This window comes from Zalophus californianus, chromosome 13 (genome assembly GCF_009762305.2).
Source record: "Zalophus californianus isolate mZalCal1 chromosome 13, mZalCal1.pri.v2, whole genome shotgun sequence".
Taxonomy (NCBI): domain Eukaryota; kingdom Metazoa; phylum Chordata; class Mammalia; order Carnivora; family Otariidae; genus Zalophus; species Zalophus californianus.
In genome coordinates this window covers 4,613,074-4,640,255 of record NC_045607.1, presented here as the reverse complement: position 1 = coordinate 4,640,255, position 27,182 = coordinate 4,613,074, and the positions used below count along the sequence as shown (strand labels likewise).

At 43.1% G+C, this 27,182-nt stretch overlaps 1 protein-coding gene across 1 annotated transcript in view; it reads right to left on the bottom strand.

The window, feature by feature from the left end:
• The window catches only part of MED27 (mediator complex subunit 27), a 202,206-nt gene that overhangs the window by 50,170 nt on the left and 124,854 nt on the right, over positions 1–27,182 (bottom strand). The window contains exon 4 of the mRNA XM_027616754.1: positions 21,886–21,979. Coding sequence (XP_027472555.1) covers positions 21,886–21,979 — 94 coding nt within the window. The remainder of the gene's footprint in view (positions 1–21,885; positions 21,980–27,182) is intronic.

The following is a 27,182-nucleotide window of genomic DNA, read 5'->3' as shown; positions in this document are numbered from 1 at the left end:
GGGGGGGCCTCTATTTAGGGTAGCTTAAACTGTAGTTTGTTTGAACAAAGTCATAAAATGTACTGAAAACTGTGAATTCCTATAACCCAATTTTAAATATATTAAGCCCTGGACTTCTCCTCACCCAGAATCCCTGGAGAAATCTAAGGTGTTAATATAGTTTGAATAGTAGCAATCTGCATTTATATAGAATACGTTCACAAAACTGTTCGCAATGATAACCGTAACATAAGGGGAAACTGAGACACTGCTATTTAGAAGTCTTATTCTCCTGCAAGCATTAGGCGACCAGGACGCCATGCCTCAGATTTATGCCTCTATGTCTACACTTTGTTTCTTAGTAATGAGAAACATTTCTTTTATGCCCCGAATCAGAGTCTTGCAAGAAACGACGAAACGTCTTGTTTTTACTGGATTCCTTCTGCTGCACTGCTGTCCCTGTCTGGAATCTCAGGTTTTCCACACTTCAGCCAGGCTGGGAGAGAATATAAATGATCACGCATCCACCTAACGAAGGGAAGATTGCTCTGTGGCTTCAAGGAACAACTGCAAATTACTTAAAACTGGATGAGATGTTGGGGTGCACCAGTGAAGGAGAAACCAATTTCTCAACTGATCTTACATTTGGACATTAGGAAAAAAAAAAGCTACCGAAGGACTGGCGCTGAGCTCCATGTGGAACGTCACACGCTTGGGATGGCTTTTTGGGTATCCTCGGGAGCCCTCGCGGACGTGAGGTGCAGGTGTCCTGCACAGCGGGGCGCAGAAGGAAGCTTCCATCTGAGCGCCACCAGCCGAGGTTACAAGATGACTGTGCGTCTGGGCTCGCCTGTACAGATGACACTGCAGCAACAAGTCAAAAGCAGCCCAACTCTCTGCAGCCAGAGGACAAGCTGCGGCCTTGCACAATGTCTGCTCCATCCTCCCCGTGAGGACTGCTTCAGAGTGTCATTCTGCACTCTCCTTCCTGGAAATAATGCAAACTAGCAGACTTCCCATCCGTCCCTTCCTCTCCCCACCAACCTCCAGTTACCTCATCTGCTGCTAGTATTAATGCTCTTCACACGCTCATTATTCTTTAATGATGCCTGTTTGTAAATAGCAAGATGGGATGCAATTAAACCATGAGAGGCTAAATAAACACACATACTAATTAGGATCTTTACAAGAGATTTTTTTTTTCATGTATAGACTGGAATTTACCTTTCATTAATCTAACTTAATTGCAATAGTGCACCAATAAAGAGTCAACACAAATTAAGTGCTCTAAATGATTTCCCCATATTAAGGGTGAGCAAGTGATCCTTCCTTTGGGTAACAAGCCCTATTCAGCAGTCGGCGGGGACTGAACAGGGGAAAACATCACAGTTGAGCATGAGGAAAAGGATTTGAATAGCTATGATCATGATGTTGGTGCTTCAGATGCCTGACGTGAATGAGGTCTAGGCCATGGGTTCAAATTGCAGCCTCACCCCTCTTGTGGGTCAACTAGCTTTGCTCGGTTCCATGGTAGACGACAGCTCTTAACATTTGTCAGCTTTCTGTCACTGGTTCTAAGAGAGATGAAGTAAAGGTTCTGGATCAATTGGTTAAAACCCATTCCCACTCCTAGAATGATAATGCCCAGGAACATTTGCTCTGTGGCAAGGCAGTACACATAGATCTTTCTACATGAAAAGGACAACTGTTATTTGCAAAAATAATTGTTTTAACAGGGGCACACTGTTCTAGATTGTATACATTTGGCAACTAACCTGAAACAGAGTATGATGGTATATCAACATCAGATCTTTTCTGCAAAAGCCTCAAAGGCACCTAACAATTTATTCATACAACAAATACTGACTTGGGCCCCTCCATATAACAGGCACTGGATCAGGGTCAGGAAACTACTTTAGGAAAAATGTCACTCGTTCTAGAACTCTTTTTATCTTTTACCTATTTTACTTGTCCTTTCCCAGTCACTGATGCTAACCCATCTATCACCTTCTTCTCCTTGTCAGATGTGGACATGCATGGGTACACAGAGACCCCAACTCCCTCCTGCCCCCCAACTGGGCCAGTGGCACCATTGGCTTGGGACCTGCAACTCTGAAGAAAGCCAGGCCCTGAAAGGTCCAGGGTGGCAACATGGCTGCAGCAACCTCCCTGAGGAACTGAGACAGGACAGTACGCTATATGACTAAGACTGCATCAACAGGATTCTTCAGTTCCTAAGTTAAAAAGAAGTCCTAGGGGAGTTCACCAAGACAACATTTCCCAATGTGTATTCCATGAAAAGGAGGCTGTGGTCAATCACGTTGGGAAAACTCTGTATAGCCTGTCCTCCTCTCAAAGATTCACAGTGCATGCAGGCATATTCAGTGTTCTGAAGAGGACCGCAAGAAAGTGAAATGAGTCAAGGGAAACCCCGCTAAAGTAGAGGCAGGAGGCCAGAAGGGGGCGCCATACCACTTGACAGTAGTCGCAGAAGAACCATCACTTAGAGACCCCAGCAGAGGCCCCCGCCACAGGAGGGAATCATGACTACAGACCCAACAGGGAAGGACCGAGACGCTGCTTCTCCGACGAGAAATCCACGAGCCCAGCAACTCAGCCAGTGAGGAACCACCCTCGCCCTGAACTCCTGCCTTTCTCCAGGGGACTTCGGTTCAGGACAGCCCTTCCCAGGGTCCTCTTCCTTCTCCATAAAGTCATGCTCCTCTCCTTTCTTTGTCGGACTTGCCTGTGGTTTTGCCATAGCTTGCATGTCCAGAATTGCAAGTCTCTGCTGTTCCCTACTAAACCCGTTTGTGCTGGTAAAACAACTTTTATTTTTTGAAGTTAACAAAAAGAACCTTATTTCTACCTTTATTTAACCGGTTAGTGCTTCCTAAATCTATGGCACATACAAATTTCCTTAAGAGTTAGTGTTCCAAGAAACCCACTGTTCTATTACTAGCAGGGAACAAATAACTTGCCTAATTCAACCAGCCTCCAGCAGCCTGGAGCCTTAGACACACACCTTTCCCTGTTCACTCCCTGCAGACAGACACAAGACAGCAATTCTGCTCCTCTCTCCCATACCCTAGAGTCTGGAAGCCACTGGAGTTGGACTCCCGTGCACAAGACCCACAGAGGCTCCAAGCATCGAAGACGGCTCCTGGAGAGACTGTAGATAAAAATCTATCAACTCGAACACATTTAATTACTCCCAGTTCAAGAACTTTCAAAGATTCACTCTTAGATTTATTTTTATGGTTACACTGTAAGTTTCTGAAAATCCTAGTCTTGAAACAGCATCACCGACAGCCCTCACTTAATCGTTCTGGTAGATCATATATAAAAACAAAATAGAGCTAAAAAAAAATCATTCCGTGTTAGTGAGCAGATGTCTAGCCCATTTGCAATTAATACGACCCACTTCCATACAATCAGACTGTTTAAAATTCCTGGAACAAGATGTAAAAGTTAAGATGCAAATGTTCTGATTTTAATGAGAATGAATGGAAACTATAAAATCCTCTCTCCCTTTGAGGGTAGGTACAATCTACATGTAAGTCCCAACTGCACACTAAATTTATCAACAAAACAATCATTTGATAGAGCCTGTGTGAAAGAAGAAAATAGAAACGGGAAAGTCAGGAGTATATTCAGAAAGCATTGCCTACCAAAATTAAATGCTATCAAAACCATCATTCTTTTAAGAAGATTTAAAGAACACTGGAAGCATTTCAGTGCATTTCCCCCAGTTACCTGCCTGTACTGGGAGCTTCCTGTATTTCTTTGAATCCATGGGACCTCTTCATGGACAGTAGGAGAGCGACAGAAGGACCAGGACTTTGGTGCTTCTTGGATCTTTCAAAGATTCACTCTTAAGATTTAAATTCAAACCCCAGCACCACCACTTAATGTGACTTTGAACACATTATCTAACCTTCTGGGTCTCAGTGTTCTTGTCTATGAAATGGCAGTAACATCTTGCATTGAGGGGCTGGTTGGGAAAATCAAATCACTAAGCATTCAGAGATGCAGGGCCAAATAGAGGAGCACACAGCAGGCACATCACGTGGTAGCAGTGATTCGAATTATATTCATGGTGGTGGCAGGGGCACACTGCTCTAGGGTCACAAGTCTCACGTGTGAGTTTTATTTCTCCCTGCAGAGAAAGCTTTTCTGTCGGCTCACCAAAATCTCACCCCTTCCTTGATGGTCCAGTTGTGATGTCTCTCCTGCAGTCTGTATTTTCACTGGGCAGCAGGGAGTGGGTTTCTCAAGGTGTGAGTCCCACTGAACTCCTGTGGAATCAGATGCCCAACTCTGCTTCACCCTGTGAGCACTGGGGTGAAACTGACGTTTCCAACAAGCACCGGGGACTCCAGCGATTCTCTGAACACTGGGGAGGTGCCTACCAAGGGCAGTATTCAAGTCAGTCTTTGCTGAATTAAAACAAACATAGAACTTGAACTCTCCTAGCAGATATTTGTGCTCGTGTTCATTCGTTAGTTCAATAGCTATTAACAGGTGCCTCCTCTGTGCTAGGCACAGTTCTGAGCCTGGGAAATAGGAGTAAGAACAAGAAAGAATTCGGTAACATTACTCTTTTTCTGGAAGACCTCCCGGTCTAGTGGGGGATTTGTTCAAGGCTGAGAGTGGACAGGCAGGCACCAGGCACTGACCCCCGCCTTTTACCTTCTGTGACTGGTGCAAGCTCTGTGGAAACCAGGCACTCAAGAAGTTTTCGGTGACAATGGTGAACAAAATCAAGATGGGGAGGCTTCAAAAGCACAGTAACATTCTAGAGATTTGGTGGCAGCTCAGAAGCACCCAGAAACGAGAAGCTATGTAGGACAGCAGAAAGAACATGCACTTTGGAGTCAAACTAACAGAGGTTAAACCTCAGCTTTGCCACTCATTTGCTACATGCCTCTAGCAACTTATGTTGCTTTTTGGTGCAGTACCTACCTCCGAGGGTTGGTGTGGGTTATACTGCAAAACAGCACATTCATACTTCAAAAATGCTTAATGGGCACTCAGCATGTGCTAGGCACTGTTCTAGGCACTGGGGATACAGCAGTGGCCAAAACAAGGTCTCTGCCTTCACAGAGCTCATATTCCAGTGGGTGGAGATTGACAAGAAGTTAATACCATGCCATATGGTGAAAATGCTATGGAGAATAATAGAGCAGAGGCAGAGACAGAGTGGCTGCGGGTGGGTAGGGTGCTATTTTAAAATAGTGTGTTCACGTAAGACCCGGGAACCTTCTGGAAGTGAAGGAGAGAGCCAGGGCCAGCGGGCACAGTTGGTGCAAAGGCCCTGAGGCAGTGGCAGGCCTGATGTACTCTAGAAGCCATGAGAAGGCCAGTGTGTCTGTCGTGGAGTGAGCCAGGGGCAGGTAGTAGGAGATGGGGCCTGACGTAACATGGGAGAAGAGGGCGGTACACGGTGGACCTTAGAGATCATGCGAAGAGGTCTGTAAGTGTGATGGGAAGCTGGCAGAGTCTTCTGGGCAGTCTCCAGCTGCAGGGTGTAGAGATGACAGAGGTGCCAGGGCAGAAGCAGGCAGGCCAGTTGGGAGGGTGTTGCAATAATCCAGGTGAGAAAGAAGAGGCAGGGGAACTCTGAGAATTCCGGTCTGGGCAACAGGAAGAAGGGAGATGACACTGACTGACGCAGGGGCCACTGCTCACATATCAAGTGTGGAAATCAAGTGCAGACGTCAGCAGACGTGGGGATTTGTGGCTGAAGCCCAGGGGAAGAGGACTAAGGGTGTCAAGTTGGGCATCATCTGCTAACAGAACATCTTTAAAACCATGGGGTATCTGAGGTCATCTAGGGAATACGAGTAGACAGAGGAGGGATCCGGTCCAAGAACTGAGTCCCGGGACACACTGACGCTTCGGGAAGAGGAAGAAGAATCCGCAAAGACTGAGAACCAATACGCAGAGAAAGGAGGGGAGATCCTGAAGGAACAGGAGAGGCTATGATGAAAGGCGAAACCCAACCAAGCCCCTACTTGGGTAAACCTCCCACTTAAAGAACCGGAGAGATAGGGTATTTTATGTCCTGTAAAATAAACAAGCAGCCACCTTAAAAGCTGACACAAAGACCATCACTGTGTAATTTTAGCTAGAATTAGAAGGCAAGAATGAGGGGCAAAAACAGAAGGTAAGTATTTTCATGTTTAAAAAAGGTCCCACATGATCACAAAGGATTTCTGAACAGAAACAAAGGAATTTTCTTATTCACAATGTTTGTGATCGACGGTCATCATGGTAACTATGTCATGAACAACATCTATGAAATGCCATGACCTTCACCTAGGTCCAGCAGAAATCACTGCACGCTGCCTGGATTAACAGTAGTAGTGAAGGTAGAGGTGGTAGGAGAGGGAGAGCTCACAACAACCCCACAAGTGAGGACTCGGAGCAGCTCCGGGCGGCAGGGTAAACGATGGCACAGAGTCCAGGCGACACTCAGTGTCCCGCAGCCAGCAGCGGCCCAGCCAGGAACTGGAACCCCGCGCGGGCTCCAGAGCCACGTCCTCACTGCGGTTTGCTGAGGGGCTGGGTTAGGGATGGTGATGACCACTGCTGCTCCGATAACTGCACATAGCACAGTTCATTCAATTAATTGTAATTAAAATGAAACATAATATAGTTTATACAATTAATAATACCGTAGACCATATTAGTGTAGGCTCATATTCATCTTTTAATCCAATTGCCAAAGGGAATGGATTGTGTATGTCACTTTTATTAGAATCGAGCAACTGTTTTATCTCAACGCCCAGACAAAAGGAAAAGATTAACTGGAGGAAAAATCAACTGTGTAGATTGGGATTAGAGAATTAAGTAAAATGCCAAGATAAAATGCTTTTAAAATCAGTTGAAGATTTAATATAGCTCTGGAAGGTTTCAATTATTTACATGCCTGGTCTATGCAGTGTATGTCTGGGCTAATGAGATTCAATTGCTGTGTATAAATCTGAAACAGGACAACCCGATTGTCTAAAGGAAATAGCAGCTTGGGCTCCTGTGTTAATAACTCTTCAAAACAAAGATTATGACTCGGGAAGAATAACATCATTTTTGCTTCACGTTATTGATTGCAGTGGGTGCTGAGAGAAATGGCTCCATTTGGTCAAATACAAACTCTGAGACAAGGTGCAAGGGATTCAGAGAATCTATTTATCAGTATCGTTGTTCTTCTAGTAACAAGACCAACAATAATAATTTACATTGTCTCTTTGTCCTACGGTGATTATGAAGCCCCAAGGGAATCCTCCTTCTTTGTAAAGTTCCCCAAGTCTAGTATTGAGAGCCATGTAATGTCACATAATGACGTGGACACAGAGATGTTCACAGGTAATTGGCCAGATCACAGCACTTCCTCTTTAGGGTTTTCAGGAGGGCTTTGTGCATGTACCAGATGATACTGTAGGTACGGTCATGTGCGTTTTAAAGCAAAGCGACCCATTTCAGATCAACCCATGGCATCTCTGTACACAGTATATTTCTTTAATACAGGCATAAACAGAGCATAGGAGCACAAAGGAAGAAACCGTCTCAGCCTGAAGTAAGGGTGGACTTCTTGAAAGGTAACATTAGATCCCAATCTTAAAGAACACATAGCAGTTTTGCCAGAAAGCGCAGGAGGTGGACAAGAACACCACAGGCAGAGGGAAGGACAGGCACAAAACACAGAAGCAAATGGGCATGGAGCATCTGGAGACTCTGGTTCCCAAGGAGTCTCTGGAAATGAGAAGGCATTTGCACTTGTCACAGTAAGTGGAGGAGAGCTGCTGGCATTTAACAGCTTGCGGCCGGGGACACTAAAGCTTCTGCCGTACATGGGCCAGTTCCATACCCCGAGGAGCCATTCCATCTAAAATGCCAGTGGTGCCTCCACTGGGACCATTCGAGAGCACTGAGAACGCCCAGGCAGAGGGGAGAGGGGTGGGGGGAGGAGGGGCGGAAAGGTAAACCGAGGCCAGGTTATAGAGACCACACAGGCTTCCCTACGGAGGAGGGCCGATATATCCTGCAAGCGATAAGAAGCCAACAGAGTAGGACACGGGCATGGTGAGACCTGCCCTTTGGGATGATCAGTCAGATGTGGAAGATGGAGAGGAGGCGGAACGTCCAGAACCAAGGAGACTGGGAGACCAACTGGATGGCCGTGGCAAGAGTTCCAGCAACAGAGCGGAGAGCAGAGGGGATGGGTGGAGGGGCTGGCTGGAAGACGCCAGACAGGACTGACAGCACATCAGGAATGTGCATGCGGCATTCTGCATGTCTGGGGATGGCTCACTGCTTGACCTGACAGTTCGGAGTTATCTTTCACATGGTATTTGATCGGTAAGTACTTGTTACAAGAATGAAGTCAGTATTGGAACAGAGAGCTGTCACAGTGGGGGCAGGGTGTAAGACACAGAGTCTGGAAATTGGGTACCCTGAACTAAGACCCACCACTTAGCACTGAATCCAACTGAATTAGACAATTTAAAAAAAAGTTACAGTAGTTGTGGTATAGTGCATTCCCTCAACCCACCGTTCACCCTGCCTCACAAAGGTAGGTGCCACCTGTTTCTACCAGACATTAATTTCATATAATGCATTAAAAATATTTTTAAAGTAAAATCCAACTCCAAACAGCTTTCTCCAACATTTATATTCACTATTGTAAATGCCAGCTTAATGAAATATACCTGTTAAGGTTGATGGAATATGCTTCCCAATATCTGCGGGGGGCAAATGCAATTGACATGTGTTGAGGGAAGTTGTAGATGTGAGTTCTGGGCTTTAAAGGGTATCCTTAGAAATGGCAGAACCTGATGACTACTGGCATATTGGTATTTTGGGGTGTGGTTCTGGGGTGCCTCACTGGGCTTTTGTTAATTTAGACTAAGTATTTTTAGGGAATCAGGGCAACTATCAAACTAAAGACACACTCAGATGACAGATGTAAGTGCACCACTGCCTCTGGGAATGACTATGCTGAATTAATAGCTACAGAAACTAAAGACGAAACATATACTAGGAAATGGTATTTGAAAACAAGAAGGAAGGAAGGAAACAAACAGTATAAACTGCTCTTTGAAATTAGTTCTAAGAAAAAAAAATGCTTGTGGGGCGCCTGGGTGGCTCAGTTGGTTGGGCGACTGCCTTCGGCTCAGGTCATGATCCCAAGGTCCTGGGATTGAGTCCCGCATCGGGCTCCCTGCTCAGCGGGAAGCCTGCTTCTCCCTCTCCCACTCCCCCGCTTGTGTTCCCTCTCTCGTTGTGTTTCTGTCAAATAAATAAATAAAATCTTTAAAAAAAAATGCTTGTGTCAGAAAATTATGTAACTAAAAAAAAATGTTTTTAAAGACTTAGTTGTCAGAAAACTGAAAACCAGATTTAATGCCCATGCATTTTTTTAAGCTTCTCTGCTCTGGTGCCTGAAAGTTTCAAACCCGTCTGTTTCCTATGCATGGCCCGCATGGCTAACAGCAAGTACTTCTGGCGCTGCGCTATTATAACCTGGAAGCCACCAGAAACTCACCCGGAAGCGAGCACAGGTGTAAGATACACTGAGTATAAAACGAGAAGACTCAGAGTAGAAGCTGCATCAGCCGGTGACCGACCAGGTAACCTAAAGAGACAGGACTGGGAGCTCTAGCTGGGGTTTAAGACCAGTGTAATTAGCCTTCTCTGGGCACCAGGCGCCTTTTTAACAGAAGCCACAGCCTCTGTCCCTCAGGAAGAGGCACAGAAGTAAGTGCACCTACACACAAAAACTGCAGAGATTTCTGGAAGCCTATCCATCACCTCCCAGGGGTCATGGACCAAGGTTAAGATCCCTGCCATTACAGCACCAGCTAATTTTAGAAGATTAAGTAGAAACAGGATAGGGAGCTCCCACAAAACATCTGTATGTTTTAACAGAATACTGTATCTACAAAGAACTTAAAATCACTTGCTTTCAAAGCTGAAGCCAAGTATATTTAGCAGAAGCACACACATACTTTGCCTAAGAAACCTCAAATCAAGTGGGTCCAGAAAAATTACCGAGGCCACGGCCCCCTCCCTATTATGTCCCTAGTGTAGTTTCCCATTCCTGGGGTGCTGAGTCCCAAGTTCATCTCCGGCAAAAGGGAGGCTGGACACTCCAAGTGGCACCCCGAGCAGGCAGGAGCTTCAGGTGATCTCTCACAAATGAATGAAAGTCTGAACTCTTGAGTCAGACAGACTAGGGTCTGACCTGTCACACTGTCACTAATTAATGATTGGGGATTATCTTTCAGCTGTGTGCCTTGAGCCACCCAGCAGCTGGGGTCCTGACTGGGGGTGAGGTGGCAACGTGTAAAGAATGGAGCTCAGGGGCGCCTGGGTGGCTCAGTTGGTTAAGCAACTGCCTTCGGCTCAGGTCATGATCCTGGAGCCCCAGGATAGAGTCCCGCATCGGGCTCCCTGCTCAGCGGGGAGTCTGCTTCTCCCTCTGACCCTCCCCCTCTCATGTGCTCTCTCTCTCTCTCATTCTCTCTCTCAAATAAATAAATAAAATATTAAAAAAAAAAAAAAAGAACGGAGCTCAGGCCTGGCACAGAGCACACGCTTAGCACATGAGGAAACTTATGGAAGAAATATCTAGTATCAGGACAGCCTCTCTGTGCCCAATGAATTCTATACCAGAAAGGACAGTGTTTCTTTTACAAGTTTTAATCCTAGAATCATGCATGATTACATAAATGCTTATTTATTATATGAAACATTAACATGGTTCTGAAAATCAGAACTATACAAAAGGTACATTCAGAGCCATGTCACCCCTCCCCACACACATCGGACCTACTCTCTGCCCACGCAACTCTCTCCCTGATTTCTCTGTGTGTTTCCCCTTTAGAGATGAGCAGATGATGGTTATTTGATATCCTCTCTTTCTTACCAAGAAGGAAGCATATTAAAGAACACTCTTGCACTTTGCTTCTTTGCTCCCAACAACAGATCCTGGAAATCACTTCGTAGGAGTCAGAGGTATTTGCTTTTTTTTTTAAAGATGAAAACAGGAATGGCGTGGCCCCACAGTGTGGCTGTGTCATAATTTATGCAGTCCCTCTCCTTTGCTGGGGCACGGAGGTCATTTCCAGGGTTTTGCAATTACAAATAAGCCTGTGGATGTGCATGTTCGTACTGTAGGAGGTACATGAGCGGCGTAACTTCCTGGAGTAGCACCGCTGGGTGAAAATACAACACACACACAGTTGTGTTAGACGTTGCCAAAGTCCCCCCGAAGCGGCTACACTGCTCTGTGTTCCCACCAGCAACGTATGGTGGTGTGTGTTTCCTTGGGGGCTTACCAAGAGAATGTGTTGTGATACTTTTTTAATTTTTGCCAGTCTGATAGTGAGAAATGGCACCTCAGTGAGGTTTTAATTTGCTGATGGGAGGGTGAATATCTTTTCCTGTCTTTTGGGGGGGGGGCATGAATTGTCTGTCTCCCCTCCCCCATTTTCTACCCCATTTTGGGTCTTTTCCCCTTTATTTTTTAAGATTTAAAAAATGACCTTAGGGATGTTAGCTCCGTATCTATGATATATGTTGCAAATATTTCCTCCCAGACTGCCGGTTGCCTTGACTTCACTAGGATGTTTTTGGCCACCTAAAAGCTTTTTCCTTTCTATGACTGAAGCCCTGTCGATTTGAGATGCTACCCTTATCTTATGCTAAAGTTTCATACATAGTTGATTCTACCTCTTGCCTATTTTATTCTACTAGCCTGTTTGTCTACGGATAAGCCAATACCACACAGTTTTAATTAGAGAAGCTTTAGAGTACGTTTCAATGCTCAAGAGACAAGTTCTTTTTTGCTGTCTTCCTATCCTCTCTTCCATATGAACTTTAATATCAACTGAAAAAAAAATCTTTTAATGATTGCATTAAATTCATTCATATTTACTGATATATACGGTCTCGACTTAGTCACATAATTACATAGTTATCATGTGTACTATCTCTCTGATGCTTCCTTCCCTGAGTGATGTTGTCTTTGCTTGCTCACTCAGTTATTGATTGATGGATTGTATTCAGGAAGGCTTATATTTTTGTTCTCATGCTGACCCAGTCTGTTTACTTTGTACCTATACATTTTAATGCCTGTAGACTCCCATTTTTCTTAGATAGCATCTCGTTTATCAATTTTTAATGGTGTCCTTCCATGCTCATCTATCACACATACAAAGAGTCTTGCATCAACAACTGAACACATCTCATGCTCACTGTCAGTCCTTAGGCTTGGGCTCCCCACTCAGCTCGTGGGTGGATGTAGCTCATCCTCTGGCAGATTCCACAAGATGGGCTGACCGGCAGAGAATTCTCGTATGTTTACAATGGTTTTTCCGGGCCTTGCTACTTGAAAGACACATATATCCTTGATTCACACTTTCTTTGAAAATGCTGCTCCACTGCTTTGCTTTATGTATTGTTTTTGAGACATCTGATGCCAGTCTAATTCTTTTGCCTTGTAAGTTATTGGATTTTTTTTTTTTTTTTTTTTTGCTTAGAAGCTTTGAGGATTTTTTCCTCTTTGAAGTCTGCCAGCATTACTAGAATGTGTCTTAGACTTGACTGTTGCTGGTCAATTTTCCTAAGCATCTGGTGAGCCCTTTTGATGTGCAGATTCAGCCCTTTTTTAACTTAGAAATTTTCTTACAGTCTTACATATTGAGACCATTTGTTCTGTTCTTTCATTTTTCTTCTCCACAGGCTCTGATTATATACATGTTGTTTCTTCTTTGCCTGCCTCTCACTTCAACCACTTCCCCTCCAACCCAGTCTGCTTCTTTGTTTTGGTGTCTGTCTTTCTTCCGGTTGTTTCCCTGCCTTTCCTCCATGTTCTCTATTAAACTTCATGTGATTATCTTCTTCCTCGAACATCTTGAAATTTAGTCTTAATTTCTGAGACAGTTTTATCATTTTCTCCCAAGTATACTAAATCCTTTTCGTTTCATTTCTGTTCTTAATTTCTGATTCAAGGACTTTTTAAAAAGTCCTTTTCCCCAAATGCTTGAGGATATTAAAACCAGTTCGGAGTACCATATTACATTGTCTTCTTCTGCTTTGTGGTGTTTGTTTCCTTCGGGGTGCAGCATGTCTTCACTTGAGGTGTTTATTTGCTCAACATTTCATTATGAAAAATTTCAAATACCTAAAAAGTCGGAAGAACTGTAGAGTGAACATCCATATTCCCATGAGCTAGATTCTATAATTGTCATTTCATTCTCCTTGCTGTATCACAGATTCATCCATCTATCACAGATTCATCTATCTATTCATTTATCAACCCATCTTATTTTCTTTGATGCATCTGAAAGTTGCAGTCATTAGTATACTTCATCCCTAAACATGTAGGCAAGCACATCTTTAAGTAGAGTTTAACATTTATTTAAAATGTGAGGTAAAATTGGCCTACAGTGAAGTGTACATATCTTTAGTGTATCAGTCTCTGAATTCTGAAAAGTGCATACAGCCACAGAAATCACATCTCTATGAAGATAAAGAACATTTGCCCCACCACAGGATGTTCCTTCATGCCCTTCCCAGTCGATGCCCACCCCATCCCTCCCAGGGGAATACTGTTCTGCTTCTATCCACCTTAATCTTAGCCTGTTCTAGAACTTCATGTAATGCAACTACACAGTATGTCCTCTTCTGTAAGGCATTTTCCCCTCAGCAAAGCTTAACAGTGAGTACACAAGTGATATAGCACACTAGGATTTGTTTGCATTTCCTTTTCTTTCTTTTTTTTTTTTTTAATCACACATAGTTTAGAGTGTGGGCATTCTTGGTCTTCTAGTTGTGCTTACTGTGTGGTTTCTGTATTTGCATTTTTGTTTTTCTGTATTGTTTGGAGAATTTGTGCAGAGAATTGCATTTAGACGGCCATCCAGTGTTTCTGATTGTGAACATGTTCAGACACAGAGGAAGAGCGCCTGCTTAATAACTACCCGGATTAAAAAATGATCAAGATTTTGCCGCACCTGCTTTATCTATCCCTCCCTTCGTCTGTTGCAATATTTTAAAGCATACCTCTTATATCAAGTTGTGTCAGCTCTACAAACTTCAGTACCCACCTCTAAAACACAGGCCTTTTGTTTCACGACTGTGAGGTCGTTATCACACCTAACAAAATCACCCCAAGTTCCTTGGTATCAGCTGAAATGTAGACCATGTGCAGATCACCTGGATTGCTTAAGAAAATCTTCTCTTACAGTTGGTTTGTTGAATCAGGATCCAAACAAGTTCCACACTGCACACACTGCTGTTGAGCCTTTTCAGCATTCTGTCCTCCCTGTTTTTTCCCCGTCACTGACTCTGTTGAAGAAACAGAGCTGTCCTGTATAATGTCTCCCATCCCTTTGCCTTATACTTTTTGACTTTTTTTTTCAAACCTTAAAGTTTTTTTATCACTAATAAATTTCCATTCATATCAATGCCATTGCAACAAACATTTCTGGAACCACCTTTCTGAAATTTAGTTTGATATACTGCTTTGAATATGCTTGATAGTTGAATATACTTCTCCCTGAAGTAGCAGTTCTCAAACATTTTGGTCTTGGGACTTCTCTACACTCTTGAAAATTACTGAGGACCCCAAGGAACTTCTGTTTCTGTGGGATACAGCTACTAATATTTACCATATTAAAAGTAAAACAGAAATGTTTGCAGACTACTGGAGCCAATCAACAGGTGCCAGTGTGATGGCATCATCTTATGTGCAGAGGTTCTGCAAAACTCCGCTGTGAATGTGCGAGTAAACAGGAGTAAGAAAGGAGAGCGATGTTTTAGTATTGCCATAAAAATCGTTCTGACTTTAGACTTCCTGGAAGGGTCTCTCTGACCCCCTGTTGCCAAACCATTATCGGGAGCTGCTGCCACAAAGAATGGATTTGATCTTTGGAAACAAGTGTCTTTTGGAAACAGGTTTGGTAAACCGATTTTGATGTGTCCAAAATGAAGTAGAACTATAAAAATGGATTTAAAATATTTTTTTAATTTAATTTAGTTAACATATAGTGTATTATTAGTTTCAGAGGTAGAATTTAGTGATTCATCAGTCTTTATAACACCCAGTGCTCATAATATCAAGTGCCCTCCTTAATGCCCATCACTCAGTTACCCCTTGCCCCCATCCACCTCTCCTCCAGCAACCCTCAGTTTCTTTCCTAGAGTTAAGAGTCTCTTACAGTTTGCCTCCCTCTGTTTTTCTCTTATTTTATTTTTCCTTCCCTTCCCCCACCATGTTCATCTGTTTTGTTTCTGAAGTTCCACATATGAGTGAAATCATATGGTATCTGTCTTTCTCTGACTGGCTTATTTTGCTTAGCATAATACCCTCTATTCTGTCCACATCATTGCAAATGGTAAGATTTCATTCTTTCTGATGGCTGAGTAATATTCCACTATACACACACACACACACACATATACACACATACCACATCTTTCTTTATCCATTCATCTGTTGATGGACACCTGGGCTCTTAACATAGTTTGGCTATGTGGACATTGCTGCTATAAACATTGGGGCATATGTGCCCCTTCGAATCAGTGTTTGCATCCTTTGGATAAATACCTAGTAGTGCCATTGCTGGGTCGTAGGGTAATTCTTTTTTAACTTTTGGAGGAAACTCCATGCTATTTTCCAGAGTGGATATACCAGCTTGCATTCCCACCAACAGTGTAAGAGAGTTCCCCTTTCTGTGCATCCTCACCAACATGTGTTGTTTCCTGACTTGTTCATTTTAGCCATTCTGACTGGTGTGAGGTAGTATCTCATTGTGGTTTTGATTTGTATTTCCCTGATGCCGAGTGATGTTGAGCATTTTTTCATGTGTCTCTTAGCCATTTGTATGTCTTCTTTGGGAAAATGTCTTTTCATGTCTTCTGCCCATTTCTTGACTGGATTTTTAAATAAATCTTATAAAACGGCATAAAAAAAGCATTTAATGAAGAATTCCAATAATGTTCTGTGCTGTGACAAAAAAGCTCACACACAGGTGTAGTTTCCTAAAGCGACTGCTGGGAGTCACAGAACTTCAGCACCGGATGATCTTCAGAAATCTGAAGTTCAACCAAAGTCACCACCTGAATCTTTGTATGTCTGGGAAAGACATGTTTTACTACTTTGGAATTGTTGGTCGGTGTAAATGAGTGCAACCATCTAGGAAAACCCTTTGGCGTTTTCCCAGGCAGTCTGGGTGCCCTAACTCAGGCTTTCTCTGCTTTGGCACTTTGATTTTGGGCTGGATGACCCTTTGAGGTGGGGGCTGCCCTGCTCACTGTAAGATGGCTAGCAGTGGTTCTGGGCTCTACCCCCTACATGCCAGTAGCACTACCGCCCCCCCGAGTTGTGAGAAGTAAAAACGTTTCTAGACTTTACCAAATGTCCCTTGGGAGGCAAAAATCACCCCGGCTGAGAACCACCGCCATAAACCGAGCACTCTGCTCCTAGGAGAAGCTCTGGGAAAAACTTCAGCCCAGGGTCCCAAGGGTATGAACGAGAATGTTCAAAGTAGACTGTTTATAGTATAAAAACCAAAACCAGGAACAAATCAGTGACCACTAATAGAAAAAAGGATAACTAAATTAGTATATATTCATATAATGGAATATTTCATATTAACAAAATGAATAAGGTATAGCTAAACCAACTATTTTAATGATACCAAGTAAAAAAAATGTTGAGTGAAAAAATTAAGTCCCTGAAGACAACATATGATACCTTTTAAAAATATTAATTACAACAGGTAAAATTAAAGAATACATTATTTAAGAATAGATACATACGTGTTAAAGCTTCCTTCGTAGCAGGGCAGGGAAGCGAACGAAGCATGAAGCGAGGGCTGACAGCTCCCTATGGGGCAGAGGCAGGGGACGGAGGGGCTGCTCCCTGGGTGTACAGGCTGCAGATAAATTCTAGCTCTGGGGTTGGGTGGTAGGTTCACAAATGTTCACTATATTATTAAAGAAATATGAAAGGGCCATGCCTAGATCAATGATGACAAGTGTGTCATGAATCAAGGATCATGATCCACACCTAAGGTTAAGATAAAATTTAAAAGACCCCAGCCCTCCACACGGTCTGTGAGTCTGGTCTACCGCGGCGTGGCTTCCGCGGCCTCATATCCTCCCCTGGATCCCGGCACTCCAGCCACCCTCGCCGCCTTGGTTTTATCCGAACACACCCACTGTCATCCCGCTAGGGTCGTTTGTACCTGTGCTGCCCCTCCCGGACCCATGAGCACCTTGGCCCACTTCCGGCAGGTGCCTACTCATAGAGGGCTCCCCTGACCCCCAGCCCCACTCCCATGGCACCTCTCTCTCCCCCCAGCCCCTGCCCTGCTTCCTTCCCCCTTAGCCTTCTCATCTGCCATCATATCATGCAACAACTAGCTGGTGTCCTGTCCATTTCCCATTCCACAACACAGCCTCCACGAGTGCATGGACCTCAGTCAATGCTGAGCAGCATCCACAACCATGCTTTTCTCTCCTGGTGCTCAGAGTATTTACTGAGGGAATGAATAAATGCTTTAGGAACCTAGCTCATGAAACAGTCTGACACCAGAGCTGGGACTTATCAAACAGACTGGACTTCACTGGAACTTCAAGGGTACAAAGGGTTGTAATACTGGTTCTCAAAACGTGCTGCACAGATTACCTGAGGCTTCGGTGGGGCACCTGTGAGATGTGACTCTTGGGCTCTATCCTGGAGCCACAGAATTGGAATTTCTGTGCTGTCTGCCAGGGATGTGCATTTCCCACACACTAGACTGGTGATTCTTGGGTCTACTATAGTTTGAGAACTATGGAACCCAGTGAAAAAATTGAAGCCCAGAATAGTTAAGCTGTTCAACAGTCTTTCCCACTGCGAGAGCTTTTGATGGGGCAAAATGAGATAATGCGTCTGAACGGTTGAAAAAAGATGTGTCATTCAAAAGCAAGGCATGAATATGTTAAAGAAATTAGAGGTTAGTTAAAATTATATTTAGAAAGATTGATAAATGAGTTTTCTCTCTTATAAATCATATAACATAAAGATTATAAAATCTCAAGGTATATTTCAAATATCATGGTTGAGGCTTCATCTTTTTCTTCTTTTCTACATTCGTACACCTAGTGAATCAGTCAAAAATTGTAGATTAATATTTTAAATGCCGAAAGAAGCCAGCTGCTTGTTCTAGTCTCTGACTCAGTTAAGCTCTTACAATATTTTGACTGTTTGAAGAAAATTAATAATGGGATGTTAGGTGGTAGATTAACTGAAACTAAATATCAACATAGCTAGATTTATTTTTGGATGGCTGAGCTCATCCCTTCAAAGAACGGAAACAGGATTTATTATATCATGAGTTATTAACTTACACAAGACCAAAACGGTCCCCTCCACCCCCCAACAGAGCAGAGAGCCAGCCACAGTGTATTTAAAGATTATGTAAGAGGCTGAAACTTTATACTTCCTATCAGCTAGGACTTGGTGTTTACAGGATACAGCTAATTACCTAAGGCTCACAAAGATGCCAGAAGTTAAGGCGAAAACTGTTCTGACAGCTCTGGAATCAGACTAGTACCAATGCTGACTGCCTCTTCCCTGAACAGCGGGTCCCACTGCAGCCAACATGGACAAACTGATATCTATGGGAGAGTAGGATGATTTTATCTGTCATTCACATACTTATGCAACAAACACTCCCTGAGCACCTACTGGTCCTCCCTTCCCTCCTCTAGCTCCCCCTCCCACGCATGCACTATCTGGGGGTCCGCACATGTGAAAGGGATACGTGTATATGCTTCAAGTCAAACGCAGTGCCCAGGCCGGAAGATGGGCACTCCTAATGGTTCTGATGGATTCTGAAGCCCTGATGCCTCCAGCCAACAAAGAAAGGTTGGTTTTTCTTTCGATGAGCCAAGCTGGCCCCAATCCCCTAGAAAAGTACCAAATTACAGCCTCCCTTTTCCCCTTCTACACTGATGTTAGACTGTGGCTCCCAGTTACAGATCTTTGTACATCTGAGGCACTCTGCTGCTGCTTCCCGGCTTGGTGGGGGTGGGGGTGGGGGTCAGAACGGATCACCGCACCTGCCTTTTGTTCACAGAACGCTCTGGAGTTCGGTGACTTTACGTCGTTTTACTACGTATGTGCACAAAGATATCCCCCCACCCCAAGCCGATACTCATACACCCAAACTGGAAGAGCTCTATAACAAGTCAACAGAACGTGCTGATCGCAGATAATCATGCTGCACAGATTAACTGGAGCGTTTCTGGGCCCCCAGAGTGTCCCCAAAGGACCGTCATCCTGCTCTGGACGCCCCTGGAGCTATCCTGGTTTTTGTCCCGAGTGGCAGATCACCTCTACCTTCCAGTCTGTGAGCATCCAGCATCATTAGAAAGCAAAACAAAGACAAAAACCGAACTCTTTTCTTGCTTAAGTTAATCAGAGCAGGGTTCTGTTGACTGCACTCAAGGAAGCCTGGCTGACTCAGGAGATGTCATTTTATTAAAAAGCACAGGTGCAATGTGCGCCTTGTTCAAGGCACATAAAAGGAGATGTCAGCAGAGACTGCTCGTGTGTGTCCTGCTTCACCAGCCTTAACGGTCTGTCCTGGTCAGTCTCGCTCATCTCCTGAAGCTTTCCAGAATACACTGTACTCCAGATGTATACAATCCATTCCAGACTCATCTCCAGAAAACAACACTTCCAACTCTTGCCTACACCTCCCGTGGGGTGCCCTCACTGCCTACGGTGCAGGTCCCAAACATTCTCCACTGAGGTCATGGGGAGCAGCTGCCAAGCAAGGGCAGTAAGGGAGGTGCTGGTCCTGCTCCTCTGCGGGGTGAGCATTCCCTTCAGCCTCAGAGAAGGTGTCTGGGTGGCAGCAGCAAATGGGCCAGAGGTCTGCAACCTAATAAAATGTCATCTTGTAAAAGTAAAAGCCAAATCAAGCAGTTTTGTTAAAAGTATGATTACCCACCCAGCAATCTGATTCTGAATCAGATCTCCTACTGCTATTCCTATAAATATGCACCACCTTATGTGAATTCCTGTGTCACCTAAGGAAGGTAACAGCTAGGCTAGACGCATATAGTGTTCTGAATTAGCCACGCATGGGGGTAAAAATGCATATATAAAATGGGGTTCTTTCCCTGAATTAAGCCCCTAAACTCCCTCATCGGTCTGTTAAAACAGCTGCTCCATGGGAAAGCAGACAGGGCTGACAGGTCATCATGAAATAAAAGCCCGCTTTCTCAGGTGGAAGTAACTCTAATATCTTAGACCTGTTTACCTATGATCCTGTTCCCTCTGCTCATTCCCTTCAATGCCAAATCCCTACCTCCATCATGAAATGGAAGCTCAATGACCCAGAAATAATTTGAACAAACCTATTTCACTGAGGATGCTCTCATTTTTATCTTCATTAACTCCTTGGTTCCTGTCAGGTATGCTGAAAGCAGGATTTATGTTTTAGCTGCTGGGCCTGGAGGATCTTAAAATTTAGACAATTTCTACATTTAACTGAGGCAAAAGATAGTGCATGTTTTGTAGACAGATACAAATTGTTTTCTTTTTCTATTAAAAGAACGCTGTATTAACTCATTCACTGTACTTTTTAACGGAAAGAATTTAAAGTAGCACGATACCCAATGTGCACTAATTTTTTCTCACAAAAGAAATAGCACCCATTTAATAAGCCCACATCTCTTCCTTTCTTAAGAGAAAACCACACATGCACGCACACAGCAAGCCCGTTCTCCTCAGGTGAACAGCTGGAGGGAATCGTAGCTCATCCTGGGTGACTGGCCCTTTGTAAGATTCTGCAAAAGTAAAACGCTAAAGTATAGGGAGTTCACAAGAGGCCCCAAAGCAGCAACAGCTGACAAGACACAAAAAACACTCAATCCTGAAGCTCACCTCCCTGATGCCCATGAAGAACCATCACTCTTGATTCGATTAATTCTGCTTTTTGTAAAATGTGGTGGGTCCTCAAAATCTGTGTTCAGAGAAGTATTCTTCAAGCACACATTATCACAGAGTGCTGGAAAAGCTTCACATCCCTGAGGTCTCTATGCCTTTCTAATTACTAATAAAACTTAGCATTTCTATTCCACTATATTTCCCAATCACACCTGTCTTTGGTGAATTCATGCAAATGCAAACATCAGCGGTGAGGATGTGAGGCCAACATGCTCAGAGCAACTCAAAATCAGAAACAACAAAATTGGAAATCATCAGCGATAAAGTCTCAGAACACTTCTTCAAATACATAATGGATTTTATAAGCGATTTTCCACAGAACCTGGTTCTATTTTTTTTTAATTTTATTTCTTTATTTACGGGGGGGGGGGCACGAGTGAGCAGGGGAGGGGCAGAGGGAGAGAGAGAATCTCAAGCAGACTCTGTGCTGAGTGTGGAACCCGACACTGGACTCCATCTCACGACCCATGAGATCATGACCTGAGCCGAAATCAAGAGTCGGATGCTCAACCGACTAAACCACCCAGGCACCCTGAACCTGGTTCTATTTTAAAATGGTGTTTTTCTTAGCAGGATCCAATAGTTGGGCATTTCTTTGAGACAATATAAAAGATTCACCAAAACATCCTGAACTGACTTACAGGTGGAATGGTTTTACAGTATATTTCCTCTCTAGGTCATTCTTATATGGGCTCTGCAATTTCGTTCAAAAGCCAAGTTTCAATGTGCAGAATTTTGAAACTACAGGATACCAGTGAAAAGAAATATGCTATTCACCATCAAACCGGGATTTAGTCTCCATTCTTTAGATCCTACGACACAGAGCCAGAGACAATCTTGAGGCTAGTGTTCTTCCACATGGTCCTACAGACAGGTCAAGCAAAACTTACCAGAAGCATTGCTGATGTGCCATTGGGCCTGGATAAGTGGATGGACATTTCAGGAAACATCCTGTCAATGCGGCTGATCACATCATCAACATACCTAAGTGGGAAAAAGAAATGCACACATATGAACTGGAACCTTAGTCAAAGAAACACAAATCTACAGTGTACTAAAGACTTCTCTCTTCAGCTGTTTATCAATGCAATATAGTCAAGAAGGCAAATGGGATTCATGTCTTTTTACAAAAAATACTACTCTCTCATTCCTCCTTTTGCCTTTCAGGGCCAACCAGTTTTTAGGCTTTCTTCTGGTATTTACCTCCATATTTCCACATGATATGTTTCTAATGCTAGTTCTTGCTTTTTCATTTCATTTTTTTAAGCTTTTATTTAAATTCTGGTTAGTTAACATACAGTGTAATATCACTTTCAGTTGTACAATATAGTGATCCAACAATTCTGTACAACATCCGGTGCTCCTCACAACAAGAACATTCCTGAATCCCCACCACCTATTTCACCCATCCCCCCATCCATCTCCCCTCTGGTGACCAGCAGTGTATTCTCTATAGTTAGCAGTCTTTTTTTTTTTTTTTTTGGTTTGTTCTCCTCTCTTCCCACCCCCCCTTTGCTCATTTGTTTTATTTCTTAAATTCCACATTTAAGTGAAATCATATGGTATTTGTCTTTCTCTGGCTTACTTCACTTGGCATAATACTCTCTAGCTTCATTCATGTAGCTGCAAATGGCAAGATTTCATTCTTTTTTACATCTGAATAATATTCCTGTGTGTGTGTGCATACGTGCATTTTTTCCTTTAACCATTCTTTATCTGTTCATCAACTGATGGATACTTGGGCTGCTTCCATAAATTTGGCTATTGTAAATAATGCTGCTACAAACATTGGGGTGCATGTATTCCTTTGAATTAGCATTTTTATATTCTTTGGGTAAATACTTAGTAGTGAGATTACTGGATTATAGGATAGTTCTATTTTTAACTTTCTGAGGGACCTCCATACTGTTTTCCAGAGTTGCTGCACCAGTTTACATTCCCACCAACAGTGCAAGAGGGTTCCCCTTTCTCCACATCCTCGCCAACACCTGTTGTTTCCTGTGTTATTGATTTTGGCCATTCTGACAGATGTGAGATGATATCTCATTGTAGTTTTGATTTGTATTTCCCTGATGATCAGTGATGTTGAGCATCTTTTTATATGTCTGTTGGCCATCTGTATGTCTTCTCTGGAAAAATGTCTATTAATGTCTTCTGCCCATTTTTAAATTGGATTATTCCTTTTCTGGGTGTTGAGTTTATAAGTTCTTTATATATTTTGGTTACTCACCCTTTAGTGGATGTCATTTGCAAATATCTTCTTCCATTCCATAGGTTACCTTTTAGTTTTGTTGACTATTTCTTTTGATTGTGCAGAAGCTTTTTATTTTGATGTAGTCCCAGTAGTTTATTTTTGCTTTGGTCTTCCTTCCTTCAGGAGACCTATCTAGAAAAAAGACAGCTGATGTCAAAGAAATTACTGTTTATGCTTTCTTCGAGGACTTTTATGGTTTCAGGTCTCACATTTAGGTCTTTAATACATTTTGAATTTACTTTTGTGTATGGTGAGGAGAATGGTCCCCGTTTCATTCTTTTGCATGTCGCTGTCCAGTTTTCCCAACACCATTTGTTGAAGAGACAGTCTTTTCCTCATTGGATATTCTTTCCTGCTTTGTCGAAGATTAATTCACCATTATAATGTGGGTTCATTTCTGAATTTTCTATTCTGTTTCATTGATCTTCGTGTCTATTTTTGTGCCAGTACCATACTGTTCTGATTACTGTGGCTTTGGAATAGAACCTGAAGTCTGGAATTGTGATGCCTCTAGCTTTGCTCTTCTTTTTCAAGATTGCTTTGGCTTTTTGGGGTCTTTTGTCTTTTGTGGTTCCATATACATTTTAGAATTGTTTGTTCTAGTTCAGTGAAAAATGCTGTTGGTATTTTGATAGGGGTTGCATTAAATGTGTAGACTGCTTAAGGTAGTATAGATGTTTTAAGAATATTTGTTCTTCTAATCCATGAACATGGAATGGTTTTCCACTTCTTGGTGTCATCTTCAATTTCTTTCATCAGTGTTTTATAGCTTTCAGAGTACATAGGGTTTCCCCTCTTCAGCTAGGTTTATTCCTAGGTATCTTACTGTTTTTGGTGCAACTGTAAATGGGATTGATGCCTTCATTTCTTTTTCTGCTGCTCCATTCCTGGTATATGGAAATACAACAGATTTCTGTACATTGATTTTGTATCCTGCAACTTTATTGAATTTGTGTATCAGTTCTAGCAGTTTTTTGCTGGAGTCTTTCAGGTTTTCTATATATAGTATCATGTCATCTGCAAATAGTGAAAGTTTTACTTCTTCCTTACTGATTTGGGTACCTTTTCTTTTTGTTGTCTTATTGCTGTGGCTAGGATGCTTTTTCATTTTAAGCATGACTTAGTGACTTTCTTCTATAGGAGATCAGAATTTAGCTGCCACCATCTTGGCCACTGGGCTCCGATACAGAGGCTCCTCCCTCTGCCTTTCTGGTCTAGGGACGGCAACAGCTTCCTGTTGCTGCTCATCTCTGGTAGCCTCGCTGTCTCCTGTTTGGCTTCTCACCTCAATCACCTACATAACCAATTCCCTGGATTAAATTCTCTTGGTTTCAAATGCCTGAATTCCTATTTTCCTGGCTGGACTCTAATTCAAGTAATATCATAATTTTTGCTTAAGTCAGTATTTGGTGTGTACATTCTAAAATCTCTGCATATATATTAAAAAAAATTTTTTTGAGAGAGAGAGAAAGAATCCTGAGCAGGCTCCATGCCCAGCATGAAGCTGAATGCAGGGTTTGATTGTATGACCGTGAGATCATGACCCGAGCTGAAATCAACAGTTGGACACTCAAGTGACTGTGCCCCAAATCTCTGTGTGTATTTTAAGTAGCAGAGCCACACAGGAGCTCATGAGTACATACATTTATTTGCACAACTTTCTGTTTTGCCTTGATTTTCACTTGGTTAGTTTTCTATGTGCCTACTACAATGTTATCCCTGAACTCTCTACCCGACTCTAAAACTTCTCTCACTACAGTCAGACATACCAGGCAATCTGTCAGTTCCGTTTTTTCCCGGACACATTCCTCCAAAAGAGAGTCTTCTCTTTTTCTGGCCCAAATGGAACTTAACTCTCTTAAGGTTTAATAATCACCGACACATTAAATACTTAGCATGGTGTCTGGCACATACTAAGGACCGGGAAATTACAAATACTCTCACGGGGACATCAGGGGCCTGCTCTGCAGAAATGCCCTCTCTTAGCAGGATGAATTCTCCCCACCAGTGGAGGCTCACTGTGATGATGCCAATCTACAGCACCAACAGAGCTGGGTCTGGCTCACATCCTTTGAGAATAAAATCATACCAGCATTTGTGCTTACCACCCAATCACACTGGGGATGTATAATACAATAGCTGAGATGCAAAACTATCTATTAAGGGTTTTGTATTGGATTTCATATCCATTGGATATGATAAATTAAATTACATATCCATTAGATCAGGGACATATAAAAGCTATGTTCTCTTGGGGGAAGAGGGAGAGTAACTCTCTACTCACAGCATGAAGATTTCAGTTCAAAACCAGGGGCTCACAAGAGATAGCAGACAACACAGTGCCATTTGTTAAAAAGTGAACACCAATGTGTCAGTCATGAAAGTCAGGGAATAATCGTACTGATGAACCGGTCAGGTTTTCCTTAGAGAATGTCTTGTACAGTTCCAGACTTGGAGCTGAAGGGAGGGAAAACCACAGGGGGCCCAGTCGTAAGTAATAAGGACAGTAAGCAGACTGGAGCAGCGGTATGTGAAAAAAGGGGGTGTGGAAGGCCACTTGCTCCTGGGAAAGGGGGTTGACGGGAGACTGCCATCTTTCAAGGGTGTGAGCGGCTTTTAGGAATTCAGTAGCAAACAGCTCTCTCCCACCTCTAGAAAGGACCGTAAGATAAGGGCAAGGCCTTAAAAAGTGAACTAGCTCAGAAAGAATGAGAATTATTTCTTAAAAGCAAGGCCCAAATGCTGTTGATTTTTTTTAAGATTTTATTTTTTTAAGTAATCTCTATGTAGACCCAATGTGGGGCTCAAACTCACAACCCCAAGATCAAGAGTCATGTGCTGCACTGACTGAGCCAGCCAGGTGCTCCCCCAACACCATTCTGTTGATCTTTTTAAAAAAAGATTTTATTTATTTATGAGAGAGAGAGAGAGAGAGAGAATGCATGTGTGCGAACCGGGGGAGAAGCAGAGGGAGAGGGACAAGCAGGCTCTACACTCAGCATAGACCCCAATGTGGGGTTCAATCCCACCACCCTGAGATCATGACCTGAGCCGAAATCAAGAGTCAGACGCTTAACCAACTGAGCCAGCCAGGCATCCCCTCCCATTCTGTTGCTTTTTAAAATGGCTGAGGAAACAACCTTTCCTGGATGGTAAGGAACAGACCAAGACATCACACGTCATCTCGCACAGTTCCCTTCTAGATTTATAGCTTCATGATACAACCTTGGCTTTAGGCATAAACGCTACAAACGGGTAAAAAGATGAAGGAAGGAGGAAGCAAACTCATGTTTCACCACTGCCTGATGTTTTTTGAAATGGTGGAAGACACATGGCAAACTTCATGTCAAAAGTATACAGCAAGTCACTGGAAAGATTTCTGCATTTACATACTTATTTTTTAAATCTGTATGTATGGTTGAAAGCCAGTTACTTCAGATTCAGCATGAAGCAAAAATCCACTGTCCTGTGTGATTGGAGGTCACTGCTAAGTATATGCTAATGAGGAGGGGGTGGGCAATGTCTTCGGAACCAATCCTCAATCAATAATCATCGTAACTCTCGACAGGAGAATGCAAATGAATAAGCGGGACCTCAGTACAAAGGTAACATCATAATTTGCTCTCCCTTGTACCTTTCACCTTGAAGGTTTCAAAATGCTTTTGGAAAACCTGTCTCTTTAGTAGGCTAGGGAAATAGGGGAATGAGTAGGTTACCCGATGATTCCAGAAACCAAGCTCTGCATGTGGATTTCTAGGATTCCACGCCAACTACCTGACTTTGCTGGCTTTTTAGTGAGGGCCAGAGTTCTAAACAGGCAGACAGCAAATGTCCCCTGCCGCTTCTGGATTCCTTTATTTATGAGATCTGTCAACACAGGACAGTGGAGAGGTCTGGGGTGGCACGTTTGGTTTCCTCCCCCATCAGGGATCT